This window comes from Grus americana, unplaced genomic scaffold, assembly GCF_028858705.1.
Source record: "Grus americana isolate bGruAme1 unplaced genomic scaffold, bGruAme1.mat scaffold_166, whole genome shotgun sequence".
NCBI lineage: Eukaryota > Metazoa > Chordata > Aves > Gruiformes > Gruidae > Grus > Grus americana.
The window spans coordinates 10,222-29,327 of NW_026561477.1; the positions used below are offsets into that span (position 1 = coordinate 10,222).

At 52.4% G+C, this 19,106-nt stretch overlaps 1 protein-coding gene and 2 long non-coding RNA genes across 4 annotated transcripts; 2 read left to right on the forward strand and 1 right to left on the reverse strand.

The window, feature by feature from the left end:
- Positions 1-1,124: 1,124 nt before the first annotated feature.
- LOC129200468 (uncharacterized) lies at positions 1,125-5,008 on the reverse strand. Its single transcript, XR_008574918.1, has 3 exons — positions 4,835-5,008; positions 3,277-3,474; positions 1,125-2,344 (listed from the first exon to the last, which is right to left on the reverse strand). It is a non-coding gene; the product is annotated as an uncharacterized LOC129200468 (long non-coding RNA).
- Positions 5,009-5,185: 177 nt separating this feature from the next.
- LOC129200467 (ankyrin repeat domain-containing protein 7-like) lies at positions 5,186-8,659 on the forward strand. Its single transcript, XM_054811798.1, has 8 exons — positions 5,186-5,616; positions 6,286-6,400; positions 6,646-6,819; positions 6,907-7,013; positions 7,452-7,592; positions 7,915-8,063; positions 8,218-8,279; positions 8,537-8,659. Exons 1-8 carry the CDS (start codon positions 5,405-5,407, stop codon positions 8,657-8,659), a joined length of 1,083 nt encoding a protein of 360 aa, XP_054667773.1. The 5' UTR covers positions 5,186-5,404.
- A 5,095-nt stretch (positions 8,660-13,754) lies between these two features.
- Positions 13,755-18,798, forward strand: LOC129200469 (uncharacterized). 2 transcript variants are annotated; one of them, XR_008574920.1, is made up of 7 exons: positions 13,755-14,838; positions 15,624-15,793; positions 15,992-16,870; positions 17,270-17,951; positions 18,064-18,151; positions 18,229-18,318; positions 18,609-18,798. It is a non-coding gene; the product is annotated as an uncharacterized LOC129200469 (long non-coding RNA). The 2 variants fall into 2 exon arrangements; XR_008574919.1 differs by having other exon boundaries at positions 18,229-18,798.
- The last annotated feature ends 308 nt before the right edge of the window (positions 18,799-19,106 follow it).

The following is a 19,106-nucleotide window of genomic DNA, read 5'->3' on the forward strand; positions in this document are numbered from 1 at the left end:
GATTAGATATTAGAAAGAAATTCTTTACTGTGAGGGTGATGAGGCACTGGAACAGGTTGCCCAGAGGGGTTCCGGATGCCCCTTCCCTGGAAGTGTTTAAGGCCAGGTTGGATGGGGCTTTGGGCAACATGCTCTAGTGGAGGGTGTCCCTGCCCATGGCAGGGGGGCTGGAACTAGGTGATCTGTGAGGTCCCTTCCAACCCAAACCATGCTATGATTCTATGAATCCCACCTCAACCTAAGGAAAAATGTTTTCTCTTGTGAGAGTGGTGTCAGGGACCTGGGGTGGGGCTGGAGACCCCAGCTCAGCCTGCTGGCGGCTTATTTGTACCATGCAGAGGTTGTGGACTCTCCATATTTGGAGATGCTCCAAAGTGGATGTGGCCGCCCTGCGCTGGCTGACCCTCCTTTGAGCAGGCCGGGGACAGATGAGATGACGCCCCTTCCAGCCCTGATGATGCTCTGCTTTCAAGGCACAAACATCTCCAGTGATCTGGAAATTTCACACTGCAGGCTCCGTTTTATTCAGCTCCACCTCCTGCCTGCTTCAACGAGCTTTTTGCCCGAGTCTGACCTCATCTTAGCTGTAACTGTAGTCTTCCTTGGCCTACATGCAACACACAAAACAACTGCAGACTCCATCCAGCATCTCCAGGCACAAAGATGGCAACAACCTTCTCAGACACCAAGTCGTGTTGCGAGGTGCGAGGCCGCCAGCGAAGAATGGCTGTAGAGTTAGCCAAGCGAATCTTGATTTCCAACCCCCAGTATGAGACCTGGAACTGCAGAAGAACCATCATGCTCCAGGTTTGGCTGGGCAGCAGTAGAAGCTGCCAGCTGTGCAAGTCCACCTGGCCTGGTCCTCATCTCTTCAAATGGGAGGAGACAGCTAGCTAGGCATTACAACTTTGACAAGCCGCTCTTCACAAATACAGCAAACCACATTTAGCAAGAACAGACTGAAATAACATTCCACCTCCTCTCCGGACAGTCACCCTTCACGTTGGTGAATATTAACCTCCAGGCTCTAAAACCAAAATGGCCTTTGGAAGATACCAAAGGTGTCTTCAAACAGTAAATTGGACCCGTTCTTCACATAATTGAGAACGAGAGCTCTGCCAAGGAACAGTACTGTAAACTCCCAACAAAGGCCAAGGACAGAAGCAGCAGTAAGCTCCGTGGTGATGTGTAAGCAGATGAAATCTGGCTGCTTTGCAGTCCATCCAAAGACTACGCAATACCTGAGCACAGCACTTGCCCTGATGTTGGGGGAATGCAGGGGGAGAGACAGCTCCAGTACAGACAGCACTATACCAGACCAGACTGGCTCCGGCCCTCCCTCCTCCTATCCGCCATCAGGTAGCTGCTAGGCATTATGTAGCTTCTGAACTCCAACGCAAGCATTTCAAAAAGTCTGACTCAGGATCTCTCCTTTAGTTGGTAGCAGGTATCGCAAGGGAACACAATACGTCTGAAGGAATGCGATTCATTTTGTTCCTGGATGTCCTGCACTGGTTCTCCCCAGGGTGCGGGTGTCAGTGCCGGAAGCGCCTGGTGAAAGCACAAGGGTCTTTTCTCCAGGCAGGACACTTTCTTGGCACATCATTGCCCCAGCCACCCTCCATGTTTTGCAGCAGCAACTGAACAGAGCACAGAAATCAAGTTGCAAGGGAATATTTTCTTTTTATGAAAAACCAACCAACCAAACAAAAAAAACCCCAAAAACCACGCAGAATGGGGAAAAAAAAAAGCACTACAACAAATGCTGTACTGACAGAATACTCTGTTTTCGCACTGGCCTTTCCATTTTTAGCCATGTTATCAGCATGCACTGTGCTGCCTCATGCACGTCTTCTCTAGCCTCACCTTCTTCTGCAGAACCCCTGACGTGATCCCAGCAGCCTTCTAGCCACGTGCTACCTCAACACTCCCTAACAGAGGGGTCAAGCTGCCACAACAGGTCAGTGGAGACTTATTTGTCAGTGCTGCCACTGCTCCGGTCCCATACCGGCTTTCTATTGCACAGTGGTTTGTCAAATGTGTTTAACGTTTGTCAAGAGGCAAAAGCTACAATGAGAAGAGGGACTGTGGTTTGCCTTCTCTCCCATACAGTTTGTTCCTGTCGAGTTAACACTGTTTTCACCAAGTCTGTTGCTCCTTCCCTTCAGCACTGTCCAGGTTAAGACTTTTGAGCCAGTAATGTTGTTAATTTAATCTTCCCATCCATAGAGGCAGTGAGGCAGGTCCCGCAGTCCATGGCTGTGCTCCAGTCCACCGTGACAACAGGAGCTCAGTGTCCTCCCAGGGAAAGGCAGCTCTCCAGAACCTTCTCCTCGCCATTTCACTAAAAGAAGGAAAGCATAAGATTTTAAGGAAGCAAGTTTCTGCAGTGGGGGCAGTGCAGCCACAGGAGAAGCCAAAGCCTGCTACAGACTCCATATCCCTATCAGCGTACATAACTAAGCAGAAAATCAGGAGAGATGTCGAGATGTCTGTAGCACACATGAGGAAGCACGTTTCCAGTCTCATGACAGAAGCACGTGTTCTCAGGCAGCTCAGCTTCTGACATCAGCTGAGCTGCAGTAACTGAACGAGGCAGGCTAAGAACACACACTGATGAGGAGCACATAAGCCTAAACTATAGCTCATGTTAGTGCAGGTGCTCCAAATGCCCCAGATGCAAAGTAAAAATTCCATCTAATCTGCCTTGCAGTGGCTTATACTGATGGGCACTGACTGAAGAGGAGGCAGGCAAAGGGCGTGCAGTCAGTAACTGCTTGTTATGGCGGCACAGAAGTTTAGGCACTTGGAACCATTCAGCCTTACCCTTCATTTCCTTTCAGTACGCAGTCAGAAGAGATAATCAGGCTGAGACTGACATAACATCAGCAAACACACAAGGCAGATTAAAGACGAGCATCAGTCAACAAGCACACATTTTGCATTGAACTGGCATGCATTAATACATTTTAAAAAATTAAAACTTCGTCCTAGGCACTTGGGCACTAAGGAAAACTGCTGCAGCCAAGCTTTAAGAACAAGGAGCGCACATGCTCTAGCTACATACACAGGGCCAAATGCTTACAGAGGGTTCAAACACTTGCTAAACACCACACACTGCTAAAATACACACCGTATGAAACTGAGCAGCAAGTTTCACAGAGCGGGGATGGGTCGGTGCTCCTTGGGAACTTTCAGCGGCTGCTGTCGCAGCCTTGTAACAACAAGAGCTTGTACGAACACGTAAAAGTACGCCCCATCACTTCTCAGACTTACCTTAAAAATTACTCCCCCAGTAGAAGAACACGTCAACATATAGTTGCCCTCAGAGTCAAAAGCAAAAAGCCTTCCTCGTGGGAACTGGACTTGCTTGTAGCCACTGTACCCGGACAGAACAAAAGGACCTGTAGCTTCGCTGGGAAGATCATACTCAGACACCTTCAAGCCACTTTTGTGAATGTTCCACTGAATAAACTAGAATGACAAAGAGAGGTGACAAAAGCCCATAGTTAAATTGACTGTGATGAAAGTAGAGAGGCCACTCGTTGGTTTTAAGCAAAGCGGCTGTTTCTCACAAACAGAAGATGGCATTTTGACTTGTAGGTCAAAGTGGCTATGTTTATAAAACACAGGCTGCCAAGGCTGTAAGCGTGCCTACTATCCAGGTAAACATATGCCCTACTTTCCACAAGCACTGCTGCCTATGTGTCTTTCCACATTGCATGCAGGATCCTGGGGGGAATTCAATTAACTCTCATCAGCCAAGGACCCACACCTTCAGGCAGTCTCCCTCCCCTTCCCTCCGCCCCCCGAGCGGGAAGCCCCGAACCCCCCCCGCCGTCACCAACCACGTCCGCCGGGGCACCGTTCTCCCGTCGCTCCTGTAGCCAAAAAGAAAGGCCTGTAACGAAGGCCTGCTTATATTATACGTAATAAGAAAACGTAGCCAAGAAGAAAGGCCTGTAATGAAGGCCTACTTGTATTATATGTGATAAGAAACTATTCATTGTTACTTTAGGTAGAAGGCTAACGATTCTTAGACTGAGCACCTGCTACACATCATGAGAAAAAGGAGGAGCTACAAGACACTTCAAGGTCCTTATGTACATACTTTGCAGAAAGGGAGGACATTAATTGCCTCCAGCAACATCCTTATCTTGCTGAGGCATATAGCAAACAATTACCAACACCGAAGTATTGAGAAACTAGGGGAAAGGCAATTTGGGCCAGGGTCCCCACGACCACTGACCCATAAGCCCCCTACCCAAATTACCCCACCTACTCAAAAGATAGAGGCGGAGAAAGGAACTGAGCGTGCGTTCTAGTTTGCGTGCTAGGCAAAGAAATATGAACCAATTATTGTAATGGGGAGTGTACCGCTTTGTAACATTTGTGTATAAATATGACAAGAGAACCAGCGTTAGGTGTGCCTGATTAGAGGAGCTATCCTCCTGACACCCAGCGCTGCAATAAAGGAAATGCCTGCTTCTTCATGCTACATTGGTGTTAAGGAGTTGTCTTTCATTCCCGAATTTCGGTGACATCTCCGAGCCGTGCTCGTCGCTAAGCCGTGAGTGCAGGCGAGCAGCAGAACCACCCCAAACCGCCCCAAAATACCCAAGTAACGACAGAACCCGGTGCTTGACCAGGCGGGGAGGGAGACAAGGAAGCAGCGCGGGCGGGCTCGGGCTCCGGAGGGAGCCCAGCAGCTGGGAGGGGCAGGCAGACGCACCAGGCTGCCGCCCGAGCAGACGCAGCTCCCGCCGCTCACGCAGCACCAAGTGGAGAGGTGGGAGAGGGCCTTGCTGCGTGTTCAACGGTTTGTCAGCAATACCGTGTTTTACTCCAAAGCCTCGCCCGAAGCACAGAGGGACGCATCCTTCAATATTCTGACAAGGGAGCACACACAGCTCCTGAACAGCAGCTGTACAAAGCGCACGTTTTCGGAGACGTTTTCACACCGCTCCCGCCCGGCGGCGCGCTGACGGCGAAAGCAGAGCCTGCTCCTCCCGGGCCGGCGTCACCCCGCCCCACTGTGACGCCCCCTCTGTGACGCCCCCTCTGTCACGCCCCCTCGGTGACGCCCCCTCTGTCACGCCCCCTCTGTCACGCCCCGAGCGCGCTCGCCGCTGCAAGGCCGCCCCCTGCAGGCGCCGGCGCTCAGTGCTGTTGCCGCCGCGGCGGGAGCGACAGCGCTTCTCTGGCTCGGAGCGTTGGAGGCTGCGAGCTGCGGCCGCCGCTCTCGGCTCGGCTCTCGGCTCGGCTCTCGGCTCTTCTCGCCCTCTCCCCGTCCTCTCCCCGACCTCTCCCTCTCCCCGCCCGGGGCTCGGCAGAGCCTGCCAGGCGCTTCCTGCGGCTACTGACCCCGGGGCGGGCTGTGCCCTCCCCTCGTCCCCGCCGCAGCATGCACAGGCTCATCGGGCTCCTCAGGAGCGTGCGGGAGCGCTCGACGTCCGGCAGCGCTTCCGCGCCCGGCGCCGCCGGGGCCTCCGAGCTCCGGGAGAAGGGCCAGGGCGCGCTGCACAGCGCGGCCGCCAGCGGTGACCTGGCCGAACTGCAGCGGCGCTGGTGGTGGTGGCAGAGACTCCGCATCAACAGGCGGGACGCGAAGAAGCAGTAAGGGGCGGGCAGTGCCCGCAGCAAAGCCTCCACCCACCCCCGGCTGGAAGAGCCGGCAAAGCCCAGCACGGTCGCAAGCGCCCTAGGAGCAGGGTCGGCTCCACAGCGCTCGCCCTACCGGAGGCCTGCCCGCGCTGGGACAGGAGGCGGCCGACGCTCCCCTCTGCCCTGCTCTGCCACCCTGGTCCCTGTAGCGAACTTTCTGTGGAGCTCAGCAGGCCTTCGTCCCAGCAGAGACGGCTCCTTTCCTGTTGCCGGACTGAGCGGCTTGCTTGAGCAGGGCATGGATTTGCAGAAAGACACAGCGCAGCCTTCCCATTGCTTTTAGAAACGCCATCCCCTCTGTCTCTGGGACACGTCTGGTGCAGGACTGATTGGGGGAAAACCCGGGGCTTACGCAGACTCCACAGCCTCCGTAGATTTATGTAGCCCCCATAGACTCCGGCTGAGCAAATGCCTCCTGACTCAGTGGATGTGTTGGGGATTTTTCCTAGCCAGCCCCAGGCTTTGGGTGTGCAATTGCTGCCACCAGCTCTGGAACAAGAAAGCTTGCTTTCAGCTTGGTTTTTGTCAGTTGAGGCTTGTGGCCCTATGCGTCAGGTACAACAGCCTGAAACCATGTCTTCAGCTGCCTGTCTGGGTTAACTGAATACGTTTAATTTCTAGGACGCCTCTGCATCTTGCTTGCGCGAATGGCCATGCAGACGTTGTGCGATTTCTAGCAGGAAAGAAGTGCCAGCTAAACCCTCGTGACAGCTTGAAGAAATCGCCGCTGATGAAGGTACACGGGCTATGTTATGCCGCTGTACGTTGGGCTTATCGATTATGCGCTGAGTGATACATACCTTACGTGATTCTTTAGGTAGGCCTGCGTAGAAACAGGTACGCTGTAGTCAGCAGGGAAGGGGCATATGTTGCCTAATCTTTGAAGACGCTCGTACTTTACAGCACTGGGGGGCTGCGGGAGTTCTGACAGAGAGAAACATAGGTGTTGGAAGTTATTCCTCCTTTGTGTCTTATTTCCAGGCAGTAGACCACCAGCACAAAGACTGTGTGACTATTCTGCTGGAGCACGGTGCCAAACCCAACCTCAAAGGTGCTGGCGGCAACACTGCCCTTCACATGGCTGCTGTCATTCCTAGCAAACCTCTAGTGGAGCTGTTACTTGAGCACAATGCCCATATCGATGCTCAGAATGAGGTAAGCTTGGACTTTGGGTAAGGCTCCTCTTCCCAAAACTTGCTTGACTTCCTGTGTTCTTCTAAGGGAGATAATTTCTCCTTTCAGTTGGGGTACACTCCGCTTACTCTTGCGATCACCGAGCGCTGTGAAGAGATGGTTGAGTTCCTTCTCCAAAAAGGAGCTGACGTGCATGCTCGAGATAAGCATGAAAGGTGATGGGTTTGTCAAAAGTGCGCGTGAGACTCCTTAGCGTTGTCCAAGTTGGATTGATGGGAGGCATAGGAATGAGCTTTGAAAAAGAACCAGGAGCTGCCCGGAAGGAGCTCCTTCTGTGTGACTTGTGAAAGCAGACCCGCACTCGGCCGCTCTCTTACTTCAGGGGACAGTTTCCACACTGAGGACTGCCAGAAAGCATTGGCTGTGGTGCCCTGCACGCACGCACCCTGCTCTGGGCAGGTGGTTGGCCTGGAGACCTCCTGAGGTCCTGCCAACCTGAATTCTCCAACGCTTCCACGTGTTCGGCTGTGCTTTCACTCTGCCTGTCGGAGAGGGGAAAATGAATTGTTTGGGGAGCAACGGGGGACTGAAGTAATGGCAATGCAATGTCCACAGAAGCTGATGTCTTGCCTATCATCTCTTGGATGCTTTAGGACCCCTCTTATGATTGCTGTTCTTGCTGGGAATATGAATACAATAAAAAGCCTTCTTCGACATGGTGCTGATCTTTCTCATCAAGACTGTATTGGCAAGCAAGCTACGCACTATGCCAGAGAGTTAACGCTTTACACCAAGTAAGTGTTTTACGTCCTCATTAGAGCAGATGCATTCTCAGAATGACCGTGCTGATGTACGGCCCTTTTTGGTAACATCACTGGGGTTTAATGAGGTGTTGAAGCTGGGCTCAGTGACATCTTCCGATGCATCTCTTTCCGGGTCAAGCGTGGATTTGGATGTTGAAGGGCTACTTCCCCCCCAGAGTTCACTCTGACAATTCACTTGTGTGCTGCCAAGCTACATACACACACCTGTGGCGGTATTTTTACCGAATGCATTTCCTTCCTTTATATATATATATCTATCTATCTATATCTCTATATTTCGTTCTGTATATAGTATTGCTGAGCAACTGGAGGAATACATCAGGTGTGAAATGACAGGAGAATGTTCTGCGGGAGGCACAGAAGGCCCAGCAGTACTGGACAGCTTTTGCGCTGGGACAGCTGCTCATTGTCCCTTGGGGGGACCTGCAATGACCAGAGCAGGTAGGATCCTTCTGCCATGGAGGAGGTGATGAGGAAAAATCACTATTGCCTGTAACACAATGATAACCCATTCGTTTGAGAGCAGAGCATGATGGATGGGGAAGAGTAGAGTGAAACAGGCAAAGCAGCATAGCACTTCTTAACTCCTTTGTAGGTGTCTTGCCAGCAGCAGCAGAACAGCAAGAGGAAGAAGTTCACACTCCTTCTGATTCTAAGGTACCTTCTCTGAAAGAGGCAGTGGGGCCCACGCCGCTCGCTTGCTTTTGGGCTTGTCTTCGGGAGGTGTACTTTGGCCCCTTTTGAAAGCCCCGCTCAACAGAGATGCCTAGCACGCTGGCCCCGTTTGCCCTTTTGGTTCTTTCCGTTGCCTGATACCACGTTACGCGCGTTGGCTGAGGCGGGAACTTTGTGCGTGGAAACGGGTCGAGAAGGAGTCTGTGCCAGTTCTCACGTGTGTCTTTTGAATTACCCAGACGGATTCCGAAGCTCCAAACAAAGCGTCAGCCGGCGCGGTGCTTCCAACTGCGGACAGACACGGAGCGTGCGCACAGTCCGTTGCAGGGGAGCGCGGCAATGGTAATTTCCTGGCGGACTAAATGGTTACCTTTGCAAGCTTCTCTGGAGTGAAGCCGATGGGGAAAAGCAGAGTGAAATAAGCACTCCCAGCAGCATCGTGCTTCTTACCTCCTTTGTAGGTGTCTGCCCAGCAGCAGGAGCAGAGGAAGAGGACGACTCTCCTTTTGATTCTGAGGTAGAATCATAGAATCCTCTAGCTTGGAAAAGACTTCCCTTCAGAGCATCGAGTCCAACCGTAAAGCTAACAGGGCCAAGTCCACCCCTAAACGGTGTCCCTAAGCGCCACGCCTACACAGTCTTCTAAATACCTCCCGGCATGGTGTCTCAACCGCTTCCCTGGGCAGCCTGTTCCAGGGCTTGATAAGCCTTTCCGCAAAGAAATTTTTCCTAAGAACCGATCTAGACTTCCCTTGGTGCAAGCTGAGGCCGTTTCCTCTTGTCCTGGCACTTGCTATTTGGGGAAAGAGCCCGACACCCTCCGGGCTACAACCTCCTTTCAGTTTAGTTGTAGAGAGCAATCAGGTCTCCCCTCAGCCTCCTTTCCTCCAGGCCAAAAAACCCTAGTTCCCTCAGCTGCTCCTCCTTAGACTTGCTCTCCAGGCCCTTCACCAGCTTCGTTGCTCTTCTTTGGACGCGCTCCAGCAACTCAATGTCTGTCTTGTCGTGAGGGGCCCAAAACTGAACACAGTAGTCAAGGGGTGGACTCAGCAGTGCCCACTACAAAGGGACGATCACGTCCCTAGTCCTGCAGGCCACGCTCTTTCTGATACAAGCCAGGATGCTGTTGGCCTTCTTGGCTGCCTCGGCACAGTGCCGGTCATATTCAGCTGCCTGTCGACCAACACACCCAGGTCCTTTTCCACCGCGCAGCTTTCCAGCCACTCTTCCCCTTCTCTGAAGGAGGCACTGGGGCCCCACGCTGCTCGCTTGCTTTTGGGCTTGTTTCCCTCTATTGCTGCTTCTGCCACGCGCTCGTAACTGGGGCCTTGACGTGCCGGTGCTGCAGGCAGGCTGTTCAGTTAGGACAGGGACAAAAGGAGGTCAGGCTCATGACCTGGGTCTTCTAGCAGCTGGCCTTTCAGCTGAATTTCCAGTAGAAGAATGAGGCAGTAAAGCTTCCCGCGGTTACAATCCTCTGAAATCCTACAAGGCTGGCGCTGTGAGGATTGCTGGCTTTGCACCACACCGCTCTCTCCTGCAGATCCCGTCAGGGTCAAATAGTTGCCCATAGCGCCTACAGTCCAGACGCTTGGCTTCTCCTGCCCAGGTCCTCTCTATCTTGGGCAGGTGTACTTTGGCCCCTTTTGAAAGCCCCGCTCAACAGAGATGCCTAGCACGCTGGCCCCGTTTGCCCTTTTGGTTCTTTCCGTTGCCTGATACCACGTTACGCGCGTTGGCTGAGGCGGGAACTTTGTGCGTGGAAACGGGTCGAGAAGGAGTCTGTGCCAGTTCTCACGTGTGTCTTTTGAATTACCCAGACGGATTCCGAAGCTCCTAACAAAGCGTCGGCCGGCGCGGTGCTTCCAACTGCAGACAGACACGGAGCGTGCGCACAGTCCGTTGCAGGGGAGCGCGGCAATGGTAATTTCCTGGCGGACTAAATGGTTACCTTTGCAAGCTTCTCTGGAGTGAAGCCGATGGGGAAAAGCAGAGTGAAATAAGCACTCCCAGCAGCGTCGTGCTTCTTACCTCCTTTGTAGGTGTCTGCCCAGCAGCAGGAGCAGAGGAAGAGGACGACTCTCCTTTTGATTCTGAGGTAGAATCATAGAATCCTCTAGCTTGGAAAAGACTTCCCTTCAGAGCATCGAGTCCAACCGTAAAGCTAACAGGGCCAAGTCCACCCCTAAACGGTGTCCCTAAGCGCCACGCCTACACAGTCTTCTAAATACCTCCCGGCATGGTGTCTCAACCGCTTCCCTGGGCAGCCTGTTCCAGGGCTTGATAAGCCTTTCCGCAAAGAAATTTTTCCTAAGAACCAATCTAGACTTCCCTTGGTGCAAGCGGAGGCCGTTTCCTCTTGTCCTGGCACTTGCTATTTGGGGAAAGAGACCGACACCCTCCGGGCTACAACCTCCTTTCAGTTTAGTTGTAGAGAGCAATCAGGTCTCCCCTCAGCCTCCTTTCCTCCAGGCCAAAAAACCCTAGTTCCCTCAGCTGCTCCTCCTTAGACTTGCTCTCCAGGCCCTTCACCAGCTTCGTTGCTCTTCTTTGGACGCGCTCCAGCAACTCAATGTCTGTCTTGTCGTGAGGGGCCCAAAACTGAACACAGTAGTCAAGGGGTGGACTCAGCAGTGCCCACTACAAAGGGACGATCACGTCCCTAGTCCTGCAGGCCACGCTCTTTCTGATACAAGCCAGGATGCTGTTGGCCTTCTTGGCTGCCTCGGCACAGTGCCGGTCATATTCAGCTGCCTGTCGACCAACACACCCAGGTCCTTTTCCACCGCGCAGCTTTCCAGCCACTCTTCCCCTTCTCTGAAGGAGGCACTGGGGCCCCACGCTGCTCGCTTGCTTTTGGGCTTGTTTCCCTCTATTGCTGCTTCTGCCACGCGCTCGTAACTGGGGCCTTGACGTGCCGGTGCTGCAGGCAGGCTGTTCAGTTAGGACAGGGACAAAAGGAGGTCAGGCTCATGACCTGGGTCTTCTAGCAGCTGGCCTTTCAGCTGAATTTCCAGTAGAAGAATGAGGCAGTAAAGCTTCCCGCGGTTACAATCCTCTGAAATCCTACAAGGCTGGCGCTGTGAGGATTGCTGGCTTTGCACCACACCGCTCTCTCCTGCAGATCCCGTCAGGGTCAAATAGTTGCCCATAGCGCCTACAGTCCAGACGCTTGGCTTCTCCTGCCCAGGTCCTCTCTATCTTGGGCAGGTGTACTTTGGCCCCTTTTGAAAGCCCCGCTCAACAGAGATGCCTAGCACGCTGGCCCCGTTTGCCCTTTTGGTTCTTTCCGTTGCCTGATACCACGTTACGCGCGTTGGCTGAGGCGGGAACTTTGTGCGTGGAAACGGGTCGAGAAGGAGTCTGTGCCAGTTCTCACGTGTGTCTTTTGAATTACCCAGACGGATTCCGAAGCTCCTAACAAAGCGTCGGCCGGCGCGGTGCTTCCAACTGCGGACAGACACGGAGCGTGCGCACAGTCCGTTGCAGGGGAGCGCGGCAATGGTAATTTCCTGGCGGACTAAATGGTTACCTTTGCAAGCTTCTCTGGAGTGAAGCCGATGGGGAAAAGCAGAGTGAAATAAGCACTCCCAGCAGCGTCGTGCTTCTTACCTCCTTTGTAGGTGTCTGCCCAGCAGCAGGAGCAGAGGAAGAGGACGACTCTCCTTTTGATTCTGAGGTAGAATCATAGAATCCTCTAGCTTGGAAAAGACTTCCCTTCAGAGCATCGAGTCCAACCGTAAAGCTAACAGGGCCAAGTCCACCCCTAAACGGTGTCCCTAAGCGCCACGCCTACACAGTCTTCTAAATACCTCCCGGCATGGTGTCTCAACCGCTTCCCTGGGCAGCCTGTTCCAGGGCTTGATAAGCCTTTCCGCAAAGAAATTTTTCCTAAGAACCAATCTAGACTTCCCTTGGTGCAAGCGGAGGCCGTTTCCTCTTGTCCTGGCACTTGCTATTTGGGGAAAGAGACCGACACCCTCCGGGCTACAACCTCCTTTCAGTTTAGTTGTAGAGAGCAATCAGGTCTCCCCTCAGCCTCCTTTCCTCCAGGCCAAAAAACCCTAGTTCCCTCAGCTGCTCCTCCTTAGACTTGCTCTCCAGGCCCTTCACCAGCTTCGTTGCTCTTCTTTGGACGCGCTCCAGCAACTCAATGTCTGTCTTGTCGTGAGGGGCCCAAAACTGAACACAGTAGTCAAGGGGTGGACTCAGCAGTGCCCACTACAAAGGGACGATCACGTCCCTAGTCCTGCAGGCCACGCTCTTTCTGATACAAGCCAGGATGCTGTTGGCCTTCTTGGCTGCCTCGGCACAGTGCCGGTCATATTCAGCTGCCTGTCGACCAACACACCCAGGTCCTTTTCCACCGCGCAGCTTTCCAGCCACTCTTCCCCTTCTCTGAAGGAGGCACTGGGGCCCCACGCTGCTCGCTTGCTTTTGGGCTTGTTTCCCTCTATTGCTGCTTCTGCCACGCGCTCGTAACTGGGGCCTTGACGTGCCGGTGCTGCAGGCAGGCTGTTCAGTTAGGACAGGGACAAAAGGAGGTCAGGCTCATGACCTGGGTCTTCTAGCAGCTGGCCTTTCAGCTGAATTTCCAGTAGAAGAATGAGGCAGTAAAGCTTCCCGCGGTTACAATCCTCTGAAATCCTACAAGGCTGGCGCTGTGAGGATTGCTGGCTTTGCACCACACCGCTCTCTCCTGCAGATCCCGTCAGGGTCAAATAGTTGCCCATAGCGCCTACAGTCCAGACGCTTGGCTTCTCCTGCCCAGGTCCTCTCTATCTTGGGCAGGTGTACTTTGGCCCCTTTTGAAAGCCCCGCTCAACAGAGATGCCTAGCACGCTGGCCCCGTTTGCCCTTTTGGTTCTTTCCGTTGCCTGATACCACGTTACGCGCGTTGGCTGAGGCGGGAACTTTGTGCGTGGAAACGGGTCGAGAAGGAGTCTGTGCCAGTTCTCACGTGTGTCTTTTGAATTACCCAGACGGATTCCGAAGCTCCTAACAAAGCGTCGGCCGGCGCGGTGCTTCCAACTGCGGACAGACACGGAGCGTGCGCACAGTCCGTTGCAGGGGAGCGCGGCAATGGTAATTTCCTGGCGGACTAAATGGTTACCTTTGCAAGCTTCTCTGGAGTGAAGCCGATGGGGAAAAGCAGAGTGAAATAAGCACTCCCAGCAGCGTCGTGCTTCTTACCTCCTTTGTAGGTGTCTGCCCAGCAGTAGGAGCAGAAGACGAGGAGGATGATGACTCCTGGTTTGATTCTGAGGTACCTTCTCTTCCAGCTGTCGTCTGCTGGAGAGTGCAAAAAGTGCTGTGTTGCTAGCTCTCTGCGAAAGACAGGTACAGATGGTGACTCAAAGGTTGATGCTTACCTACCTATAGAGCTTGTCATTGTACAGAGAGCTGTTCTTGCTACCGAGTTAATTTTGGAGTGCTGCTGAGAGGAGGTTATGGAATCTTGACCTGAAGTGTATTTTGGGCCTCATTTCCTTCCCCGTGTGAAGCAGAAGGTCTGCATAAAGAGGGAGGACAGTAGGTTGGAAAAAGGCACGTGCGCAGACTCTCAGCCTATATTCCAAGGAGAATACTAAGCCTTTTCTGTGCCTTAGGAAAGAGAAAGCCTCATGAAGAGCTGACAATGATTTAGATGTGCTCAGCTGAGAAAGATGTCTGCAGATGCCTTCTGGTGGTGGCCAAAATCTCTTCTCTTTGAATTCACTGAGGCATAGAAGCATAGAATGGCTTGGGTCGGAAAGGTCCTTTAAAGATCATGTAGTCCAAGCCCTTGCGGTGGGCAGGGATATCTTCCGCTAGATCAGATTGCTCAAAGCCTTGTCCAGGCTGCCTTGGCACGCTTCCGGGGATGGGGCATCCACAACTTTTCTGGGCAACCTGGTCCAGTGTCCCACCACCCTCGTTGCAAAAAATTTCTTCCTTATGTCCAATCTAAATCTACCCCCTTTTAGTTTAAAACCGTTGCCCCTCATCCTGTCACTATGGGCCTTGGTAAAAAGTCTCTCTCCATCGTTCTATGTGGAAAGGCTGCAATAAGGTGTCCCCAGAGCCTGCTCTTCCCCAGGCTGAACAACCCCAGCTCTCTCAGCCTTTCTTCACGGGAGAGGTGTTCCAGCCCTCTGATCATTTTCGTGCCCCTCCTCTGGACCCGCTCTAACAGCTCCATGTCTTCCTTGTGCTGGGGACCCCAGAGCTGGACACAGTACTCCGGGTGGGGTCTCACAAGGGCAGAGTAGGAGGAGAGAATCACCTCCCTCGACCTGCTGGCCACCCTGAAGACCAATCTAATGATACAATCGCATGAGTAAAAGCATATCTCACGTTGTCATCTCCTTACTGATCTCTCCATGCTCATGGAACACCGTTTCTTTAGAGATGGGTCAGGCAGCTGCAGGAGGAGCTCGCCAACGCTCTCAGAAAGAACTCCCTGGCAGAAGCGTCACTGGCAGCTAAGAAGCGCTACAGCAGGGACCTGCAGGAACAGCGGCTGCAGTTGCAGAAGGAACTGGACAGGTCTACAGCTAAGGTACGGAGGAAGCCTGTCTCTTGGCAGGGGCCCAGGCCTTTTTCGTAGCAAATCCGAGTCGGGAACTGATCCTTTCTTGGGGTTTTGTGTAACCCAGGGTGGCTCCATGCGTGGCTAGCTGCGATGAGGGTGGGAGGGAACAGCACTGCTGCCTTTGATGCCCGCCTGCTTGCACTGCTTGAAGTAACAGTGGAAGTTTGCGCTAAGGCGGTCTTGGTGCACTAGGCAGCTTTGCAACAGGAGTAGCTTGAGTGACATGTAAGCGACTCGCCTTGTTTTATAAGCCTGGCGCCTACAATCAAAAAGGTCACTAACTGTGAAGTCACTTGGTCCTTAATTGGGGAAGGGTGCGTGCATTCCTTCCAAAAAGCTGCTTCTCAAGTGTCACGGGGAAGGTGAATTTGCTTCTTTCTCTGAGGGTGTGCTGGTAGAGAAAGAGTAGGCATAGTGGAGTGTTGCGCTGGTGCTTTTTTGTATTCCCTCGTCACGTCATCATTGTTACGGAGTTGCAAAGTCACTGTAGGAGCAGGAGCTTCTAACCGTGTTGCAGCAGCCAACAAGTGGCTACAAAGAGTGTTGGGAGTCCTTGAGAGAGGAGGAGGAGGAAGAGTGTTGTGGCAGCGTTTAGGAAATGCTGTAGGAAATCAATGCAGACATAGGAGAGGGGCCAGTATAAAAGACAAAGAAGTAACACACATTTCGAGAGTCAAGGTGAGAGTCAAAGCAGTCCACTCCTTTTTATCAAACCTAAGCTGACTCCGGGGATTCTTGTTGTGGTTTGACAGCTGCAGGAACTGAGAGAACGGCATATCCGGACTGAGTGTTATGTCTGGTTCCTGAAGAAGGCCATAAAGAATAAGAAGAGGGAACTAACCACCTCCAGGAACCTGCAGGGCCTTCTGGCCGCCTCTTCCGCAACTGCGGCTATCCCAGAGCTGGAAGAACGCATGCAAAGGTAAGCAAGTAACACAGTGCAGCAAGGCCTCGCTTTCTGTGATGGTGTGAAAATAGGACTGTCTGTTTTGCACGCCACTGAGACAATAGTATATGATTTTCAACCACGCTTTTGGTTTAGATGAGGTTCTTTCACACGCTTCTTTGGGGATTTGTGCTCCTGTGGATTTCGGGGGTAACGCCTGTACTTCTTTTTCAGGCTCCAAGTTGGAAAGGCCAGGCTGGAAGCCACAGCCCAGCAACAAGCCAAGACCATCGAAGCCCTTCAGAAAGATCTGCAAGCCTCTGCCACAGTAAGGCAGTCAGAGCCTTCCCTTTTCATGAGCTACAGAGCCCAGTTCCACTCTTAAGATGAGGTTTTCCCGGACAGCCCAGGAGAGATCAGTTCCTCTGTTCTACTGACTATAGGCTGCTCTGAAAGTCCTGCTGGCCCATTCCCCAGCTTTCTGGCTTTGGGAGTTGTCCCATGAGACTGTAGCAAGTCCTACTTAACGCCGTCTTTGTCAAGGAGTTGACGCTAATGCACTGGCTGCAGTATTTGCTGCTTTCGACCAGCTGCGAGGTTGAGACCGCAGGCAGCACTTAAGACAGTCGTGCAGTAGAGGGATTTGGTAGCTTTGCTTGCGGACTTTCCTTGGGCTCTTTTGGTGGTGCAGAGCGCTTCATCCTGGAGGCCTGACTGGCATCGTCAGACTGTGACAGGAATTCTTCACTTGCCTGGACTCTGGTCACCTTCCTGTTTTAGTGACTCTGGATTCGTTGGCCAGAGGGTGTGGGTCCATAATGCAACGAGAAGACCTCCAGAGAAGAAAATCCGCAACTAATAAGGGAATGACACCTCCATAGGCAGTATTTTGTGTGCTGTGCTTGGGTGGCGTTGCAGGGCAGGCAACTGTGGCGTTGCACTGATGCTGGCAAGAGAAGAAGAAAGGCCCCGAGGTGTGACCTTCAGTCGGGAAAGTCCTAGCATGAGTTCTTTTCTCTTCTTTTAACGCTGCTGTAGGCTCGTAATGGCCCGGAGAACTTGATACCTGGCTTTCAGACAAAACGGACTGCAAAGGAACACCAACGTCAGCAGGTATATGAACGGCTTCTGGGAATGACTGGTTTTAGTCTTGCAATTTCTTGTGGGCAGGTAATCTATGAAAAGATGGGGTGGGCTGTGGAGAACCCCCCAGGGTTTTGGGCAGGGCACCCTCAGGGGAAAGGTCTATACGCCGCCTCATTCCCCTGGTGCTACTGGATTTTGAATCTGCTTGGTGGACAATATGCGGGCTCTTGCAGTCGTTAGCCCCATTCCTTTGATGGGTAGGCTCTGTCCTGTGGACAGGAGAGAGATCTGTGGTTGAGAGCTGCAAGAGGAGACTGCACTTGGGAGGTCCGTGTTATCTTCCTCGTGGAGAACGCTGTCTGCACGTTCTGCATATGGATCCTGTTCCAGCACTCCGTGTGTGACGTATCTTTCCTATTTTGAAAGTGTGGGAGTGAAAGCAAGGAAGTGAAGCAGCTGGTCGAGATGAAACGCCGATCAGAAGCGCTTCTGGAGGAAATGTGGCGGAGAAACAGTGCGCTGAAGGAAGAACGTACCAGGCATGGCTTTTTAGTGCTTTAAAGAAGTATCATGTTGAGTGGAAGTCAAGCTTTACTGAAATCTCATGTAAAGGCACGTACATAACCGTCTGTGAGCAAATTCAAGCCTCGCGTTCAATCTTGCAAAGTGCTTCTGTGCCTGAGCCTATGGTTTGAAAAAGCTGCAAAAGGCCTTGCAAAATCAGGCGGCCTGCAGTTCTCCTGGGAGGGAAGGAAGTCTTTTCTTCCTCTGTTCAGGTAAACTTTGGGCCTTCCAAGTGATGACTGGCACTGCAGTGCTGGCTGTCCTCAGCAATTCCTGGCCTGCAATTCAAGCACACTACAGATGAAGCAAGCCATGGCTGTGCTGCTTACGTAAGAGTACGTGAAAAAGGCCAACTGTTGCTTTGCTTCACGCTTTCCTCACTGATTTGCTGTGCAGGTTGAAGATGCTTCTGGAGGGAGCTCGGGCAAAGGTAAAGGCATATGCAGAGAAGGAGAGAGAGAAAGAGTCCCAGCTCAGTTTCCAGGGAGAGATGAATAACAGCTGTTCGGAGGTGGCCAGCCAAGTTGGTAAACTAAGAAGAAAGGTGAGCTCTGCTTTGCTCAGTGGATTTGAGGTGATGACTTTTTTCTGCTGGAACCAGTATGATTCTTTTCCTACGGTTTTTTTCCATGTTGCTAATTTCCTGTTGGCTGTAGCCGGTCACCATACATCAAGATTTTCATACGAAAAAGCAGGTGACAAATGCAGTCTCGATGGCCCCCCACCTTACGGATTCCCACAGATGTGAGTAACTTTAGAGCTCTCTCTTTGAGTTCCTTCTCTTTTGCTGCCTACAAGTTGGTGACATTATTTCTCAACAGCTGGAGATGCAGTCGAAAAACCACAGGCAGTGGATGAGAAAAAAGCAGGACCTGTGAGAAAAGCTGTCCGCATTGCGTGGGACTGCCATGGTAGGTCAGAGCCAAACAGAGCAGTCTAAAAGAGATGGGAGAAAGAACTGCACAAGAAATAACACAAGAACTGCAACAAGTGGATCCATATCTCCATGTAATGCCATTTTCCACATGTGTCTGTAGCCCATAGGCTACAACTTTGTTGTTGACATGTTTGAGTCTTTGGTTTTCGGTATCTGGATCTGTGCGCTAGTGCTGTATTTCCAGGATCCACTTTCCAGTGGCACCTTTGGCCCAGCCTGCTGTAAAACTAACACGCAGCCTTTGCTTTTCCTGCCCTTCGCCAGTCACAGCTGAACCTCCGATGTAGTTAGCGCTGAGATGATGCTGGAGCAGCGGAAGTGCCAGGAAACAGAGTGCTCACAGGGAGATGAGTGAAGCCTGGAAACCTTTGCCTTCCACCTCTTGCAGCGACTACCCTGCATCTAATTCCAAGTGTTCTGTTGCAGCTTGGTATTTAATAAACTCTGTCATCTAGCACGTGTCTTAGTTTTGCTGCACAATTGGAGTGCTTCGGACCTAGTGGGTTTGGATGAGGAGAGTCCGATTTTTGAAGGCTCACTCAGGCTCTCTTCCTATGCTGGCAGTTAGCACATCTCTCTCTGCCCTCGCTCTGAATGAAAATCAGTCCTGCAGACATCTCCAAGAGGCAGCACGCATCCGCGTCCTTTTCCTCGGGGGAGGCTTGAACCACAATTGTGCTCAGATCAGGCACTAGTGCTACTACTACTAATCAGTTACCAGGCTCTTCCTGCCTTTTTAGAGCACTCCTCCTGGTGGTCTGG

Excerpts from the sequence above, each read along its gene's own strand:
- LOC129200467 (XM_054811798.1), top strand. The coding sequence starts at position 5,405 with ATGCACAGGCTCATCGGGCTCCTCAGGAGCGTGCGGGAGCGCTCGACG. Across the intron at positions 7,593-7,914 it reads GAGTTAACGCTTTACACCAA|TATTGCTGAGCAACTGGAGG; the intron begins GTAAGTGTTTTA and ends TTCTGTATATAG. Across the intron at positions 8,280-8,536 it reads ACACTCCTTCTGATTCTAAG|ACGGATTCCGAAGCTCCAAA; the intron begins GTACCTTCTCTG and ends TGAATTACCCAG.